Below are 20,224 nucleotides of genomic sequence, written 5' to 3' on the forward strand. Positions count from 1 at the left end.
AACACACCCCTCGCTGCTCCATACCTGGCCTACCCTTGGCAGGTGTGGGATCTGGGCCAGTAGCATGAGCCGAGCACAACCTGCCAGGCTGAGTAGGGGGAACAAGCCCAGTGAGCCCAAGCAAAACTCAGGCAAAGGTGCCACTAGCCACAGAGGTTTCTGGCTGGAAAAATAACACCCTAAGGATCCTGTGACATTTTTAGGCATGCACCACCATGCCTGGCTAATTTTTATTTTCCGGCTAATTTTTGTGTTTTTAGTAGAGATGGGGTTTCACCATGTTGGCCAGGATGATCTCAAACTCCTGGCCTCAAGTGATCTGCCTACCTCAGCCTCCCAAAGTGCTGGGATTATAGGCATGAGCCACCGCACCTGGCCAGCTAATTTTTACAATTTTCTATACAGATGAGGTCTCGCTGTGTTGCTCAGGCTGGTCTTGAACTCCTGGCTTCAAGCAATCCTCTCGCCTCAACCTCGAGCAGCTGGACTACAGGCATGCACTACCACACGCAGCTATATTTTTTATTTTGTAGACGGGGTCTCACTTTGTTGCCCAGGCTGGTCTTAAATTCCTGAGCTCAGGCAATCCTCTGGCCTTGGCCTCCCAAAGTGCTGGAATTACAGGCATGAGTTGCTGTGCCTGGCCTGCCTCTATGCTTAGAGCCAAACATTCGTCTGTGTTTGGAATCCTTACTCCTAAATTGAGGAAAAACTTCTCGGAAGTAGCACTTCTCAAATTATAATCTATCACATTAACATAGGCTATGACTTTATCTGGCAAAGCTTTGTTTTTCTCATCTGTAGACCCAAGATAATAGACACTAATGACATTGTTTTGAGGATTTAATGAATTCTTCGGGGTTCTTAACATAGCTTTTTAATTTTCTCTCTATACTCCTCCTGAAGAATCTTAAAAACTAACCACTATTGAATGTGGTTAAAAGTGAACACTTTTACACTGCTGGTGGGAATGTAAACTAGTACAACCACTATGGAAAACAGTGTGGAGATTCCTTAAATGACTAAAAGTAAAACTACCATTTGATCCAGCAATCCCACTACTGGGTATCTACCCAGAGGAAAAGAAGTCATTTATACAAAAAAGATACATGCACACACGGTTATAATGGCACAATTTGCAATTGCAAAAATATGGAACCAGCCCAAGTGCCCATCAATCAACAAGTGGATAAAGAAATTGTGATATATATACATATATATATATATATCAATACACACACACATATATATGAGATAGGCCATAAAAGGAATGAAATAATGGCATTTGCAGCAACCTGGAAGGAATTGGAGACCATTATTCTAAGTTAAGTAACTCACGAATGGAAAACCAAACATCACGTGTTCTCAGTCATAGGTGGAAGCTAAGCTATGAGGATACAAAGACATAAGAATGACACATGGACTTTGGGGACTCTCGAGAAAGGGTAGGAGGGGCGTGAGGAATAAGACTACACATTGGGTACAGTGTATACTGCTTGGGTGATGGGTGCACCAAAATCTCACAAATCACCACTAAAGAACTTATTCATGTAACCAAACACACCTGTTCCCCAAAAACCTACTGAAATTAAAAAAAAAAAAAAGAACTAACTACAACTACCTCTCCCCTAACCAATTCCCGATCCAGCTTCTACCAGCAACTTTAAAGGGGAAGATGCTCTATGTTTCTAGTAAGACCTGAGAAGATCTTAGAGGGAGCTAACATATAAGACCAGGTTATACTGACTTTGATAGAATATATTATATTATAATAGAATATATTAATCTAATTTATTAATATTTTAGTATAGCATTTAAATAGCTAATTTTCTAGATTCTGGGGAAATGGTGACAGCATAGTATTGAATCTATTCAGATACCTTCCCAACACAGGCAGAAAAAACAGATAATAAAGCAAAACCCACTGATAACATTTCAAGAAAACCAAGGGTTATGGGCCGAATTGTTATTCCCAAAACTTGTACACTGAAGTTCTAACTCCCAGTATCTCAGAATTTCACTGTATCTGGAGATAGGGCCTTTAAAGAGGTAATTAAAAAGAAGTCTTTAGGAAAGGTTTTAATACAATATGAGTTGCCTCCTTAGAAGAAGACATTAGGACATACAAAGAGGCGCCAGGGCATAAATGCACGCAAAGATGACCATGTGAGAGCACAGGAAGGAGGCATCCATCTGCAATCCAAGGAGAGAGGGCTCAGAAGAAACTGAATCTGCTGACACCTTGATCTTGGACTTCCAGCCTCCAGAACTGTGAGAAAATGCATTTCTGCCGTTTAAGCTACTCAGTCTATGGCACCTTGTTATGGCAGCCATAGCAAACTAATACAGTAATATGGTAACCATCAAATCCCAGGTAGTTGGAGACAAATTACCAACAGCCAAAAGACCTGCAAGCTATTAGCATCTATGCTGGAGGAGACAAACAAAGCAAAACTGGGAACATCTCATGGACCAGTGAAGAAGACAACCCCAAAATAGCCAATATGGATTCACCAGAAAGCACAGTGGGCCATTATGAGAACAGAAACTAAAACTGGGAGGAATTTTGCCTGAGCAAACAGCCACACATGGCTACTAAGCACTTGAATGTAGTTAATCTTAACTGAAATGTATGTAAGTGTAAAATACTCACTGTGTTTCAAAGACTTAGTATAAAAAACAATGTAAAATATCTCACCACTAATTTTTCTCTATCGATTTATGATGAAGTAGAATATTTTTGATTTATTGGATCAAATATTAAAATTAATTTCACTTGTTTCTTTTTAGTTTTTAATGTGGCTAGAACATTTAAAATAACATTTGTGGCTTATATTAAATTTCTATCAGTCAATGATTTTCTTTCTTTTTTTTTTTTTTGAGATGGAATTTCACTCTGGTTGCCCAGGCTGGAATGCAATGGCATGATCTCGGCTCAACTGCAACCTCCGCTGCCCAGGTTCAAGCAATTCTCCTGCCTCAGACTCCCAAGTAGCTGGGATTACAGGTGTGTGCCACCATGCCCAGCTAATTTTGTATTTTTAGTAAAGATGGGGTTTCACCATGTTGGTCAGGCTGGTCTCCAACTCCCAACCTCAAGTGATCCGCCCACCTCAGCCTCCCAAAGTGCTGGGATTACAGACAAGAGCCACTATGCCCAGCCTAGTCAATCAATGATTTTCGAGAGCGTGTGATCAAGATACCTACTGTACTCTGGTGGCAGTCTACCTCAAAGGCAAGTCCAATTCTTTTGGTGGTAAGCCATATAAAATGACAGCCTATATCACAAGCGTGTACAGACAGTTTAGGGTATAATCTCTAAAATAACATGGTTATTTATTTCAATAACAATAACCTTGCCATTACCAGTTTGCAGAACTAGCCTCTAAGAGAATATTAATTTTCTGAAGAAGGAGAAGGAGAAGAGGGAGGAAAGAAGAAAAGAGAAGAAGAAGAAAAGGGAAGGAGAGGGGAAGAAGGGGTCAATGGAACAAACTGTTAATTTCTCAGTTGTCCTCTTTAGGAAAAAGGGAATCCTAAGAACAGGCTTCTAAAGGAAGCATTATAGAAACTTTCTTTCTTAAGTTGAATATTGGGAGATCTGATCTGATCGGATCTTATCTTAGGAGATGGAGTTTCGCTCTTGTTGCCCAGGCTGGAGGCAATGGCACGATCTCGACTCACCACAACATCCGCCTCCCGGGTTCAAGCGATTCTCCTTCCTCAGCCTCCCAAGTAGCTGGGATTACAGGCATGTGACACCACACCCGGCTAATTTTTAGTAGAGATGGGGTTTCTCCATGTTGGTCAGGCTGGTCTCGAACTCCTGACCTCATGTGATCTGCCTGCCTCAGCCTCCCAAAGTGCTGGGATGACAGGTGTGAGCCACCGCACCTGGCCGGGAGCATATTTAATACAAATAATTTCTGTAATTATTTTCATTTAAGACTAGTACACTTCACTTTGGGGCACCTCCCAATTAAAAATACACATATACACACACATTCACACTATATATACTATTATATGTACTATAATAATAATATGATATATACTATCAGTGGCCTCCAAGCCTTCTTTGGCTTTGTGTATTTGCACCTCTGGAGTCAAATAATTAGCGACTTGGAGGCCTCTGCCTTTGCAAAACACTGCAAGTTAGGGACATCACTGATAGACACAGCTGTGTTTCTCAAATACATGTCTCGAGATGCTGCCTTATATAATCCCACTAAGTATTCCATTCTGCTTCGACAGTCTTAGTCACCATGGCAACCAGAACCCTGCAAGCACTTGGGCTTTTGATCATTTTCTGACAGTATTCAAAGCTTTTTCTAACATTATTCTCACTTCATTACTATTGCAACTACATGCAAGAGCCATTATATGCGAAACATTCATTTTTATCCAATTCTTATTTTTTTGGATTATGTTTTCTTACACAGTGAGTGGAAAGAAGAGATAAACTATTATGCACGTATTATAATAAGGTATTTTCAGCTGAGAAAAATACTTCATTAAGATATTCACAGCTGGGAAAATGAAAGGCTCTGACAACTTAGATGAACAGCTTAATATAATGTGGAAAGACACACCTCCAAGAGTAAAAAGAGAATTTATTATACCCCAAATGAGACACGATACAAAAATCTGAAACCTTTCATGCACTGAAATGCCCTTTTTCACTCTGCTCATAATGAGTTAAAAAGTCCAAGTAACAGGGAATACAAAAGGGGAGGTTTGTGAGGTGCTGTGTGTTCTACTTCTTCATCTGAATACAAGTCACATGGATGTATTCAGTTTCTTAAAAACACACTTACAGCATGTGCACTTTTCCGCAAGTCAATTATACTTCAGTAATAAGTTTAACACACAGTTCATGAATTGAAGAAAGAAAGCAAAAAGAAAAGCATGTTAGAACCTGTGAAAAGCAGAAAAAAAAAAAAAAAAAGACAAGCACTAACAGTGAAAAGAATGCTAGAGGGAAAGGGCTTAATATTAAAAACTGACACTATTCCAGCTGGATCCCACTTCATTCCATTTCCCCAAAAGCCAATGCTGGTCCAGACCACTACCAATACATTTCCTTTTCTCTATAAGGACCATGGACCTACTCAGACCAATTTAAATAAGGGGGTGGGGGTGGGCACAGGGGGATAGCAACCAAAAAAACCTCATAATTATTCCGAAATAAATCTTGTCCCTTTCTAAAGAAATGCTCATAAAGCAACATCAACACTCGAAAGAAAACAGGTTTCTGACTGACATAACTCAAAGATCTTCTTTACACAGGAAACAAGGAGAGCAGTGTAGACAAGAATGCCAATACACACCTCCAACCCACCACCACAGGGAACTTTAAGGAAGGCCTACAAAACTGACAAAGACAGCCCTTTATAATCAAAGTCTAATATTGAAAAAAGAACGCTTTTTTTTCTTTTTATAAAAGGGACAAGGTCTCACTGCATTGCCCAGGCTGGAGTACAGTGGCATAACATAGCTCATTGCAGCTTCAAACCCCTGGGCTCAAGTGATCCTCCCAGGTCAGCCTCCCAAGTTGCTGGGACTAAAGGCACACACCACCATGCCCAGATAATTTTTAAATTTTTGGTAGATGGAGTCTTCCTATGTCGCCAGGCTGGTCTGGAGCTCTTGGCTTCAAGTGATTCTCCTGCCTTGGCCTCCCAAAGTACTGGGATTACAGGTATCAGCCACTGCTCCTGGAGACACTTTCACTTATGTAAACAAAACAAGAAAACATTTCTACGGCTGCTATACTGGACAACCACATCTCTCTCAAACAAAAATCCAAAAGCATTCAGAGAAGATGTATAGTTTGCTCACCACTGACCTATTTTTGTATAAATAATTATGGCTGGCTTATTTATTTATTTATTTAGAGACAGAGTCTTGCTCTGTCACCCAGGCTGGAGTGCAGTGGCGTGATCTCGGCTCACCGCAACATCCGCCTCTCGGCTTCAAGCGATTCTCCTGTCTCAGCCTCCCGAGTAGCTAAGATTACAGGCGCGTGCCAGCATGCCTGGCTAATTTTTGTATTTTTAGTAGAGATGGAGTTTCACCATGTTGGCCAGGCTGGTCTCGAACTCCTGGCCTCAGGTGATCTGCCCGCCTCAGCCTCCCAAAGTGCCGGGATTACAGGCGTGAGCCACCGTGCCCAGCCAATTACAGCTTATTTAAATTGAAGAGGGTCATTCCATAAAACACTGAAAATATATCCATGGTATATTTGCTCATCCACTCTTCCAGGTGACAGGTCAAAATTTATCATTATTAGTACTGTCAAATTTTAAAACAGCACCTTAAAAAGATATGACTCCATACCTGGGATATAAGATTTATATTTCAAAAAAGCTCAAAGAGTAGATTTGAAATGTTCCCAACACAAATAAATGATAAATGTTTGAAGTGATGGATATCCCAAATCCATAATGTGATCATTACAATGGTATGTATGTATCAAAATATCACCTGTACCCCATACATACGTAAAATTATTATGTATCAATGTTTAAAAACAAAAAATGAAAAATACGCAATAATCAAAACAATTGGAAGTGTTTTTCTGATTAAAAAAAACCATAAAACTAACATCCCATTCCATACACAAAAATTAACTCAAAATGGGCTGGGCATGGTGGCTCATGCCTGTAATCCCAGCACTTTGGGTGGCCGAGGAAGGAGGATCACTTGAGATTAGTTCAAGACCAGCCTGGCCAACATGGTGAAATCCTGTTTCTACTAAAAAGAATACAGTGTGGTGGCACCAACTACTAGGGAGGCTGAGGCAGGAGAACTGCTTGAACCTGGGAGGCAGAGGCTGCACTGAGCCGAGATCGTGCCACTGCACTCCAGCTTGGGTGACAGAGCAAGGCTCCATCTCAAAAAAAGTAATTAAAATAAAAAGAACTCAAAATGGATCACAGACCTAAATGTAAGAGCTAAAACTATAAAACTCTTAGAAGAAAACACAGAAGTAAATTTTCACGACCTTAAGTTAGGCAATGATTTCTTAGATGCAATACCAAAAGTATAAGCAATGAAAGAAAAGAATGACAAGTTTAACTTTATTAAAATTAAAAACATTTGTGCTTCAAACAATATCATTAAGAAAGTAAAAGACATGCCGGGTGCGGTGGCTCATGCCTGTAATCCTAGCACTTTGGGAGGTCAAGGCAGGTGGATCACCTGGGGTCAGGAGTTCTAGACCAGCCTGGCCAACATGGTGAAACCCCGTCTCTACTAAAAATACAAAAATTAGCCAGGCGTGGTGGCAGGCGCCTGTAATCCCAGATACTCGGGGCAGGGGCCGGTGGATGCTGAGGCAGGAGAATCGCTTGAACCCAGGAGGCAGAGGTTGCAGTGAGCGAGATCACGCCATCACACTCCAGCCTGGGGGACAAGAGCAAAACCTCATCTCAAAAAAAAGAAAGAAAGTAAAAGACAATCCACAGAATAAGATAATATATATTTGCAAATCATACATCTTACAAGTGACTTGTATCCAGAATATATAAACAATTATAAATTAATAATTTTAGGCCAGGCACGGTGGCTCACGCCTGTAATCCCAGCACTTTGGGAGGCTGAGGTGGGCGGATCACGAGGTCAGGAGATCGAGACCATCCTGGCTAACATGGTGAAATCCCATCTCTACTAAAAAATACAAAAAATTAGCCAGGTGTGGTGGTGGGCGCCTATAGTCTAAGCTACTCAGGAGGCTGAGGCAGAAGGATGGTGTGAACCCGGGAGGTGGAGCTTGCAGTGAGCAGAGATCGCACCACTGCACTCCAGCCTGGGTGACAGAGCGAGACTCCGTCTCAAAAAAAAAAAAAAAATTAATAATTTTAAAAATAATTCAATTTTTTAACTGGTCAAAGAATTAGAACAGATATTTTCCCAAAGAAGAAACAGAAATCGCTAACAGGCACATAAAAAGATGCCCAACATTAGGGAAATTCAAATCAAAACCACCAAGAGACACCATTTACATCCAGTAGGATGTCTATAATCAAAAAGACAGAAAATAATAAGTGTTGATGAGAATGAGGAGAAACTGGAACACATTACTGGTGATGAGGCCACTTTGGGAAACAGTTTGGCAGGTCCTCAAAAGGCTAAACACAGAATTACCATATGACCCAGGAATTCTACTCCTTGGTATATGGCCAAGAGAATTGTAATCCCAGCACTTTGGGAGGCTGAGGCAGGTGGATCACCTGAGGTCAGGAGTTCGAGACCAGCCGGCCAACATGGTGAAACCTGTCTCTACCAAAAATACAAAAATTAGTTGGGCATGGTGTCAGGCACCTGTAATTTCAGCTACTCGGGAGGCTGAGGCAGGAAAATTGCTTGAACCCAGGAGGCAGAGGTTGCAGTGAGCCAAAATCGTGTCATTGCACTCCAGCCCGGATGACAAGAGCAACACTCCGTCTCAAAAAAAAAAAAAAGAAAACCTACGCTCACATAAAGACTTGCATACAAATGTTCACAGGACTATTATTCTTGATAGCCAAAAAACTCAAATGTCTATCAACTGATGACTGGACAAATTGTGATAAATCCTTACAATGGAATATTAATCACTAATAAAAGTAGTGATACGTGCTATAACACAGATGAACCTCAAAAACATTAAGTTAACGAAAGAAGTCCATGATAGAAGACCACATATTGTATGATTCCAATTATTTAATATATAAAATATCCAAAATAGGTAAATCCATAGAGACAAAAAGTAGATTGGTGGTTGTCAGGGGGTTAGGGTTTGGAAGAATGTAGAATCACTGCTAATAGGAACTGGATTTCTTTTGGGGGTGATTAAAATGATCTAAAATTAAATTGTAGTAATAGCTGCACAACTCTGCAAACATACCAAACTTTTCAATTGTAAACTTTGAATGGGCAAATTTTATTGTATATAAATATAGCTCCATAAAACTGTCTCAAAAAAAAGGGGTCCAAGCTATTATAACTATGTCAGTGTTTTAAGTTTGAGAGCCCATGTGCCAGAAGTTACACAAGGGATTTAAATGCAAGCTTTTAAATGCCTTCCTATCTTTAAATCTGTAATCCCTTTAAGATTTTATTTTTATTTTTTGGTTAAGGGTCTTGCTCTGTCACCCAGGCTGGAGTGCAGTGGTGTGATCACAGCTCACTGAAGCCTCGATCTCCTGGGCTTGACCAACCCTCTCGCCTCCGTCTCCCGAGCAGCTGTGACTTGAGGCACTCGCCACCACATCCAGCTAATTTTTTCATGTTTTTGTAGAGACGTGGTTTCACCATGTTGCCCAGGCTGATCTCAAACTCCTGGGCTCAAGTGATCCTCCCACCTCAGCCTCCCGAAGTGCTGGGATCACGGGCGTGAGCCACCGCACCTGGCCTCTTTTAACTTTTTACTTACTTAATTTCAACAGGCACATAGATATGTGGGAAATAGTTTCACTAGATGTGCTAAAGCTGAGGCTAGCTGTGAGCAGAAGTTTGCCTTGGGTTTTGTTTTTTTACAATTTCGTCATAGAATAATTGAGGGCAGGGACTTTTAGCTTTATCTCTGAATTTTCGTACCCAATACAGAATGTGGTACATACTGGGTGCCAATTAAATGTTGAACAAAAAAAATATACCTAGAAGGCAAAGAAAAAAAAAAAAAAGTCTAAGTATGCAAATTTAAGAGGTTTAAAATCATCTATTACAGGAAAACAAAAGATTTAAACCCCAGGCATACCAAGGAAAACTTCTGAATTAAAATAGTGAAAGAAAATATTCTTTAAAAAGACACAAGTAATTTATAAAGCCAAAGAAAAACATGATCTCAAACATCTCCTCTGCAGCATAAAATAGGAAGCAGCAGAGTGCGGGAGTTAAGAATACGGCCTTTGGAATCCGCCATTTAACAAATATTCACAAAGCCTTTACAATGTGCAAGACATGGGCTTAAAAACTAGAGAAACAGTGACAAACAGGCCTGCTCTTAGGGACATTTCATTTTAATGCGGGAGAGACATAATAAGCAAGTAAATAATATTAAGAGTGGTAAGTGTCATGAAGCAAATCAAATGAATATAGGAAAAAGAGAATGATTAAAAGGGCAGCTTTAGACAGAATGGTATGTGAAAAAATCACACAATTTTTTTAAAAGATAAATTATCTGGTTTAAAAATAAACCCTGCCAGTATACATCCAAACCTGGGGATGTATAATACAATTGTAAAATGTAAGATAAAAAGATTTCATTTTTATCCATAAATAAAGCATAAATTAAAATAACTTAGTATCTTTACAATCACTCCTTCCTATATAAATTTTCAAAAATAAAACCTGTTTATCCCTAGAATTTTACCTATTGTATGAATTTTCTTCTAACTGGTACTAAGCTAATGAAGCTTTAGTTCTGAAGTCAGTGAATATCCTAAGACTCTCAAGAACTGAAATATAGATTAAATCATAAATAGCATGGTTTATAACACCTCATCATTACTTTTTCTACCCACCCCCCACCATCACCACCCAGATCTGGTAGACAAAGGTAACCATCATTACTTTAGGCACAGACATTTCATCCCAGAAAACAAATAAAGAAAGAATAAAAGAAACAAGCAAGTAAACAAATTACAAAAATGCAATAGGAGGCTCCACATTCAATTGCATATGCATTTTTAGGCTCCTCAGACCTCAACACCCTAATGTGCAAAACCAGATTTAAATCAGATGTGAGTAATGCATACAAAACCATCTCACAAAATAGCCCTTTTTAACTTGACTAAAACAGTGTACGTTATCCTCTTTTCCTATTTTTTTATCTAAGAATTTTAAAAATGATGTCAAAGAAAAAATCATGATCACTCTAATACAGAAATTTATATGACATTCTACCCATAATTTTCAGAAACTTACCACACATCAGCCAGAAAAAAAACAAATGCAGAACTAAAGAAAAGTTCAAAACATCAAGAGTCCACTCACCTTAACCCATTGAACAGTTGCTTAGATTTATCCAGAAGATAACAAAAATCTGTAACTGTTTTCCTCTCTCCCTGTGGGATATCATCTTCAGCACCTCCAGAGGACATGATTTCTTTAAGAGCAAATTCAGTCCTGTAAGAAAACATATGTTTATTCATCCAGCAGGTAAAAATAAAAATAGAAAAAAACCTTAGTTATAACATCTGATAGTATTTTTTATCCAAGACAGATATAGAATTCTTCTGATTACAATCAAATCACAAAAATATAATTTAAGTGTAAGATACTGTAAGAAAATAGATCATCTCAGTCGGGCGCAGTGGCTTACACCTGTAATCCCAGCACTTTGGGAGGCCGAGGTGGATGGATCACCTGAGGTCAGAAGTTCGAGACCAGCCTGGCCAACATGGAGAAAGCCTGTTTGTACTAAAAATACAAAAATTAGCCGGGCATGGTGGTGGGCGCCTGTAGTCCCAGCTACTCAGGAGGCTGAGGCAGCAGAATTGCTTGATCCAGGGAGGCGGAGGTTGCAGTGAGCCGAGATGTGCCACTGCACTCCAGCCTGGGTGACAGAGCAAGATGCCGTCTCAAAAAACAAACAAACAAACAAACAAAACAAAACAAAAAAAAGAAAGAAAATAGATCATCTCCTATCATTGGTATGGATGAAAATTGGAACCATATTACAAAGCAATTTTTATAATATCCTTTCATCTAATAAATATTATTTGAATGCCTGTTATGTTCTAGGCATTCCTCTATATGGTTAACAATCTAAAAATATTGATTTATTTATTTGTCCATTTGATCCATTCTATAAATCCTTCTGGAAAATGATCCCACAAATGGAAAACACTTTATCCGTGTATTTATTTTAGTATCATAACATTTAAAAATTGAAAACAACCTAAAGGCCCCAAAGACGAAAATGGTTAGGAATACTGACCACCGCACTCTACCCAATCACTAACTTACAACTCTGTTTAAGAAGGTGAGGCAATGGTATGAGTACACTTTGGTATAAAAGGGATATAAAATCACGCACACACACATATACATACACACACACGTACACACACAGACGTATATTAAAACTATATTGAATTGAAACTATCTCCACTTGTAACAAATTTCATAAACCTGCCATGTAAAAAGAGAAAACAACAGTAAGTTGTCAGACAGTATGTACAATACAAACCTAAACTAAATTTTAAAAACTGATTTGTGTTTACACACAGACAGAAATTCCTGGAACAACATAGGAAAATTTGGTCCTGGTGTAGGATGTAAAAATAGGCAGACAAAATATAGTCACTGAAATAATGTGATACAGTTGGTGAAATAATGAACTTTAATAGATGGACTGAAGAACAGAAAGGATACAGTTGAACAAATTAATAAGCTAAAATACCAGATTTGGGGTACTCTGCCAAAAGACAGTAGAAAGAGATAAAATATATAAAAGAAAAAGCAAGAGATAAGATACAGAAATGAGGGAAATCAACTGCCACACAATAGCTTACACAGGAAGAGAGAAAAACACAAATGAGAGTGAAGAAATATTTGCAGAAATAATGACTAAATTTCCCAGAATTAGAGAAAATATAACACCTAAAATTGAAAGGACTCAAAGAATGTCAAAATAATCCCACAGCTAGAACCATTAAAGTAAAACTTAGGAAATCAGAATTCTCTTCCCTTTCTGAAAAATTCACTCTTACAGCCACCAAGTGGGTATCCACATCACAGGGTACCTGCATGGGTGTTGGAATATAAGCTATGTGAGGCGGCCATTCGCAGGCGAGCCAGCTTGCACAGGATGTTGAAGGCCAAGTGTGGTGAGGAGGGCACCCATGAGGGCGGAGGACTGGCAGGGAAAGTAGGAGCCTGAGCACAGTGACAGCACCTCCATGTAGAAGGGTTCAAAGCAGCAATGGGAGATTTGCTATATAGAGAGGGAAGGATCAAATAAGATCTATTAAGGGCAGGCGCCTTAATTACACACCTGTAATCCCAGCACTGTGGGAGGCAGAAGCAAGAGGACCACTTGAGGCTAGGAGTTTGAGACCTGCCTGGGCAACACAGTGAGATCCTGTCTCTACAAAAAATTTAAAAATTAGCCAGATGTGGTGGCAGGTGCCTATAGTCCCAGCTACTCAGGAGGCTAAGGCAGGAGAATCGACTGAGGCCAGCAGTTCAAGGGTGCAGAGAGCTACGATCCCTCCACTGCACTTCAGCCTGAGTGACAGAACGAGATCCCATCTCTTAAAAAAAAAATTCTTTTTTTAAAAAGATTTATTAAAGACAATGGGACCCAGAGTTCTCACTTGGCAGAAAAGGGAGATGTAAATATGGAAATGGAAAAAGTTAGAATGAACTCTGTGGATTGAGACTGGGCCAGGTGCAGTGGCTCACGCCTGTAATCCCAGCGTTCTGGGAGGCCGAGGTGGGCGGATCATTTGGGGTCAGGAGTTTGAGACCAGCATGGGCAACATAGTGAAACCCATCTCCACCAAAAAATACAAAAATTAGCCCAGCATGGTGGGGTGTGCCTGCAGTCCCCAGCTACTTGGGAGGCTGAGGCAGGAGAATCACTTGAACCCAAGAGGCGGAGGCTGAGGTGAGCCGAGATCATGCCACTGTACTTCAGCCTGGGCAACAGAGCGAGACTCTGTTTCAAAAAAAATAAACTGTAAGCTAATGGATTTCCGAAGACACAGACACACATGCATGGTGTGTGTGTCTACATAAGCACACATAGATGCATACTCCCTAGCTCTGTAATTCTATCTACTGAGAGCGCCTTAGAGCAGTGATCATCTTCCCTCCCCAGTAGTATGAACATTTCTAGCACCTAGCTCTTGGCCTCTAATACCATTCTCCAATAAAAGGAACCAGACATTGCTGGAGAATTGTAATTCGCTAATTACAGCACAGGGGTAGAAAAAGTACAGGATGAATCTGGAATATCTTGTGGTAGTAAGCAAGAAAGTGCTCAAGGAATGCTAAAGAATGTCAAAAAGATATAGGATCAAGCTTGAAGGAGATCTCACTGGCTAAACAGGGCAATTTCAGCATGAATACCAATAGTAATAGTAATGGATTATAACCTACTGAACAAAATAAGAAATCATGAATCAATATAGATATAAATAAATGAGTGAATAAATGGAAAGTGTGGTAGTGAATGGGATAGTTTCAGAATACTTCCCCCATAAACTACACATTACTTCCAAGGGAAAAAGTAACTTCAGAGCAGTAAAACCCAGCAGACACTGCCTTGATCAAATGATCAAAGTGAACATCATTAGTAATCAGACAAATCAAAGTCCCATGCAATGAGAAGTATTGTTCCTGTCAAAGATCTGTAGCCTGAGTCTAATCATGAGGAAACAGACTAAACCAAGTTGGGGGACATTCTACAAAATAACCAACCTATAATCTTCAAAAATGTCAAGTACTTTCCTTCAAAGAAAAGGGAAAACTGAGGTATAATGCCTGATTCTCCCCTGGATCCTTCTGCTGTAAAGGATGTTATTGAGACAACTGGTAAGGCCTGAATGGGGTCTGAGGACTAGGCAGGAGTACATTTCAATGTTAATAAGAAAAATGTTCAACTACCAATGATGAATTGGTGAACAAAATACAAACATAGTAAAATACAGTAACAAAATACAAACCTAATGCAGCAAAATGAGCACATTAAAACTACACTAATCACAGCAATTGAACATGCACTGAAACCAGCATAGTTGCTAGAGGCAGTGTAAATTAGTTCAAACCCATGAGTTTCCCTGAATGTATGAGGGGACATTAAATGGTCATTCTATTAGATCTATCAATTACACTTCAGAAAATTTATCCTGAGGTTAACTGTCATTACTGGTAAATTACTCATAACACTAGAACTGGTGAAGAATCACTAGCATCTGACATTCTTCAAAATCTATCTTTCCAGTCTCACCTTCCACTAGCACACACATACCTATTCTCCGACCACAATGAAATACTTGAAAGCCTCTGAACAAATCCTGCTCTTATACAGCATCATGATTTACATGCTATTCCCCTGGCCTATTTTGTACACCTACCAAATTTATATTCATAGTTGAAGACAGCATTCAAACGACAACTTTTCAGTAAAACTTTCCTTGAAAATCTAAATCTCTCCCTGGCACCTACTTCTAATCAAGTCAGTAGGGGCTTCTTCAATTACTTCACAAAGAGTTAAACAAATACAACAATTATTTGTTTTTTGAAAAGTCTATCTGACCATCTAGACACACATTGTCCAAAAGTGTAGTCATTAGCCATTTGTCACTATTTGGCACTTGAAACATGGCTACTCTGAATTGAGATGTGCTGTAAATGTGAGGTATAAGTGTAAAATATGCCAGGTTTAGAAGGCTTAGTATGAAAAAAAAAAAAAGCCATGGCAGATAGTGAAAGAAAACTGATAAAGACATACAGCAACATAAAGATGGCATTAACATGTAATCCTAGCAACAGCATTGTTTGCAGAGATAATTCTCAGCAGACATCTTTAGAGTGGCACATTTCTTCAAAGTAGTTCCAACTGTCTTGCAAACAGCCAGGTATTCTGAATATGTAACTAAAAAGATCATCATATATATTTTTAAATCTTTCAGTATGCTAGTGATATGGTTTGGCCCACCCAAATCTCAACTTGAATTGTAAATCCCAGAATTCCCATGTGTTGTGGGAGGGAAGCAGGGGGAGGTAATTGAATCATGGGGCCATCTTTCCCATGTTATTCTCATGATAGTGAATAAGTCTCATGAGATCTGATGGTTTTATCAGGGGTGTCCGCTTTTGCTTCCTCCTCATTTTCTCTTGCCACTGCCATGCAAGAAGCACCTTTCGCCTCCTATCATGATTCTGAGGTCTCCCCAGCCACGTGGACCTATAAGTCCAATTAAACCTCTTTTCCTTCCCAGTCTCAGGTATGTCTTTATGAGTAGCATGAAAATGGACTAATACAGCTAGGTTGCAAAAGACAAATAGTTTGTGTTTCATGACTTTTTCGGTGTTCCTATTCAAGTATTTCATAAATATACCACTCTTTCTTGTAGCTGCTACTTATCACATTCTACTCTAATATTACAGAAACCTGTGCCTCATGTCATACCAGATTATAAAGTCCTTGGATGGGCACGGTGGCTCACGCCTGTAATCCCAGCACTTTGGGAGGCCAAGGTGGGCAGATCACGAGGTCAGGAGATTGAGACCATCCTGGCTAACACGAGGAAACCCCGTCTCTACTAAAAACACAAAAAATTAGCTGGGCGTTGTGGCGGGCACCTGTAGTCCCAGCTACTCTGGAAGCTGAGGCAGGAAAATGGTATGAACTCAGGAGGCGGAGCTTGTAATGAGCAGAGATTGCGCGACTGCACTCCAGCCTGGGCGATACAACGAGACTCCGTTTCAAAAAAAAAAAAAAAAAAAAAAAAAAAAGGCCTTAAGGGCTAAACCCATGTTACATTTATTCTTGCTCTTCAACTAAACCTCCAACAGAACTTCAAATACCTCGAGTATTTATTTCAGTCTTATGAATTGAAATGGATTATGGTAATAGTTTTGGACAAAGTAATATAAAATCTAAACTTAAAAAAATATTGTTCAAGGCTGAGCCCAGTGGCTCACGCCTGTAATCCCAACAACTGGAAGGCTGAGGAAGGCAGATCACTTGAGTCCAGAAGTTAAGAGATCAGCCTGGGCAACACAGTGAAACCCTGACTCTACAAAAAAAAAAGCTAGCCAAGCATGGTAGGTAGCACATACCTGTGGTCCCAGCTACTCAGGAGACTGATGTGGGAGGACTGCTTGAGCACAGGGGTTTGAGGTAGCAGTGAGCTACAACAGTGTCACTGCACACCACTGGAGGCAACAGAGCAAGACCCAGCTCAAAATGAAAGAAATGAAACAAAGAAAAGAAAAGAAAAAAATATATATGGAATTCATCACCAGCAGAACAAAAGGAAAGAAGAGTGTCCTTTAAGCAAAAGGAAAATAATCAAAAAAAGAAACTTAGAGATATAGGAAAAAAATATAGAGCAAGGGTAAAGGAAATGTATGGGTAAATATAAGCAAATATTGACATTATAACATGAAGATATGCATGTGTTTTACAGAAGAATGGAAAAAAAGTTAGTCTATTAATTGAAAGGGGAATAAATGGAGTTAAAGTGTGCTGAGGTCCTTGCACTATTCTGAAAGTGACAAAAATAATAATTTATACTAAATTTTAAGTCAGGAAAGCATGCCTTAATCTCTAGATTTTTTTTTTTTTGGAGACAGAGTCTCGCTATGTTGCCCAGGTTGGTGTGCAGTGGCGTGATCATGGCTCACTGCAACCTTCGCTTCCCAGGCTCAAGCCATCCTCTCATCTCAACCTCTTGAGTAGCTGGGTCTCCAGGCGCACCACCATGCTCGGCTAATTTTTTGTATTTTTTAGCAGAGACATGATCTCCCCATGTTGCCCAGTTGGTCTCAAACTCATGGACTCAAGTAATCCTCCTGCCTCAGCCTCCCAAAGTGCTAGATTTACAGGCATGGGCCACTGTGCCCAGCCTAGTCTCTATATTAAAATCTTTAAAAAAAAAAAAAAAAAAAAGCAGGCTGGGCACAGTGGCTCATGCCCATAATCTCAGCACTTTGGGAGGCCAAGGTGGGTGGATCACGAGGTCAAAGGAGTTCGAGACCAGCCTGACCAACATGGTGAAACCCCATCTCTACTAAAAATACAAAAATTAGCCGGGTGTGGTGGCACATGCCTGTAATCCCAGCTACTCAGGAGGCTGAGGGAGGAGAATTGCTTGAATCTGGGAGGCGGGGGTTGCAGTGAGCCAAAATTGAAAAAAAACAAAGAAAGAAAGAAAAACCAAAACAAAGGCCAGGCACGGTGGCTCATGCCTGTAATCCTAGAACTTTGGGAGGCTGAGACAGGTGGATCATGAGGTCAGGAGATCAAGACCAGCCTGGCCAACATGTTGAAACCCTGTCTCTACTAAAAATACAAAAATTAGCTGGGCATGGTGGCGCGTGCCTGTAATCCCAGCTACTCCGGAGGCTGAGGCAAGAGAATCACTTGAACCAGGGAGTAGGAGGTTGCAGTGAGTCCAGATCGCACCACTGCACTCCAGCCTGGTGTGAGAGTGAGACTCCGTCTCGGGAAAAAAAAAAAAAAAGTAAAACACTGTATAAGTACTAATGAAGTCAAACAATAGAATGGTTTCAATTATAACCCCCCACTCCCCAAAAAAACGGAAGATTGGGCCCGGTGCGGTAGCTCACGCCTGTAATCCCAGCACTTTGGGAGGCTGACGTGGGCGGATCACTTGAGATCAGGAGTTCGAGACCAGCCTGGCCAACACGGCAAAACCCCATCTCTATTAAAAATACAAAAATTAGATAGGCATGGTGGCACACACCTGTAATCCCAGCCACTCAGGAGGTGAAGATTGCAGTGAGTCAAGATCGCACCACTGCACTCTAGCCTGGGTGACAGAATGAGAATCAATCTCAAAGGAGGAAAAAAAAAAGAGAGAATGAATATAGAAAAGACAGGACAAATGGAAGGCAAAGAGTATAACAGTAAAATTAAAACACAATATATCAGTAGCTACAATATATTTTAATGAACTAAGTAATAAAATTTAATGATGAAGTCCATTAGATTGGATTTAAGAAAAAAAAACTGATACATGAGTAAAAGATTGAAAAAGGTTGAAAGTCAAAGTATGGAAAATACATACCTTGAAACATCAACCAAAAGGGAAGAAGTGTAGCTATGCTATTATCAGGCAACACTGACTTTAAGTGCCTCCCCAAAAAAAAATCAATATAGATGAGAAGAATATTCCCTAGTGACAAAGTGTTCAATTCAATATATCCCTTTTATCTTTTTTTTTTTTTTTTTTGAGACAGAGTTTCACTCTTATCACCCAGGCTGAAGTGCAATGGCGGGATCTCAGCTCACTGCAACCTCCATCTCCCAGGTTCAAGTGATTCTCCTGCCTCAGCCTCCCAAGTAGCTGGGATTACAGGCATGCACCACCATGCCCAGCCAAGTTTTGTATTTTTAGTAGAGATGTGGTTTCACCATATTGGCCAGGCTGGTCTTGAACTCCAGACCTCAGGTGATCCCCCTGCCTTGGTCTCCCAAAGTGCTGGGATTACAGGCGTGAGCCACCGTGCCCAGCCAATTCAATATATTTCTAAAAATCATATGCACCTAATAACATAGCCTCAAAATATATAAACAAAAAGGGATAAAACTAAACAAAGAAACAGACAAATCCACAATCATCATGGGAAATTTTAGAACATATCCCTCAGTAACTAACAAAAGAATCTATCTATAAAAAAAGATTAACGATAGTAGGATTTTTAAAATCCCCATTAATAAAGTCGACCTAACTGAAATACAGAAAACCACACATCTACAAACTGCAGAATATGTCTTTTTTTATATACATACCCATGGAGCAATCATAAAGACCAATTCTAGATGGGTGCCATGGTTCAAATAAATTAATTAATTAACACTAATTCTCATACTCCATCTCAAATAAATAAGTAAATAAATACTAATTCTATGCTAGATATAAATCAAGTCCCTACTGTCACAAATAATTAAAATTACAGTATGCCTTCTGACCACACTGCAAGTAAGTGAGAAATCAATAGCCAAAATATTACTAAAAAAATTCTCAGCTGGGCACAGTGGCTCACACCTGTAATCTCAGCACTTTGGGACGTTGAGGTGGGCAGATCACCTGGGGTCAGGAGTTCGAGACCAGACTGGCCAACATAGTGAAATCCCGTCTCTACTACAAATACAAAAATTAGCTGGGCATGGTGGTGGGTGCCTGTAATCCCAGCTACTTGGGAGGCTGAGGCAGGAAAATCACTTGAAACCAGGAGGCGGAGGTTGCAGTGAGCCAAGATCGTGCCACTGCACTCTAGCCTGGGTGACAGAGTGGAAGTCCATCTCAAAAAAAAAAAAAAAAAAAAAAAATTCCCATGTTTGGAAATTAAGAAATATCCATGTAAATAATTCACGGGTCAAAAAACATCATAATGAAAAGTAGAAAACATTCTGAACTGATTCACAATGAAAATTAAAGCTTATAGATACAGATAATTCTATGCTTAGAGAGAAATGGCTGGCCTTTAAACAGATACATTTAAAAAGAGGTTAGGAAATGAACAGCCAATAAGA

At 39.8% G+C, this 20,224-nt stretch overlaps 1 protein-coding gene across 3 annotated transcripts in view; it reads right to left on the reverse strand.

The window, feature by feature from the left end:
* SCAI (suppressor of cancer cell invasion) overlaps positions 1-20,224 on the reverse strand; it is a 194,084-nt gene that overhangs the window by 93,969 nt on the left and 79,891 nt on the right. For all 3 annotated transcript variants that reach the window (XM_030817810.1, XM_030817808.1, XM_030817809.1), the window contains one exon: positions 10,981-11,112. In XM_030817810.1, the coding sequence (XP_030673670.1) occupies positions 10,981-11,112 (132 nt within the window). The remainder of the gene's footprint in view (positions 1-10,980; positions 11,113-20,224) is intronic.

The sequence above is a fragment of the Nomascus leucogenys genome, chromosome 8, assembly GCF_006542625.1.
Source record: "Nomascus leucogenys isolate Asia chromosome 8, Asia_NLE_v1, whole genome shotgun sequence".
Classification (NCBI taxonomy): domain Eukaryota; kingdom Metazoa; phylum Chordata; class Mammalia; order Primates; family Hylobatidae; genus Nomascus; species Nomascus leucogenys.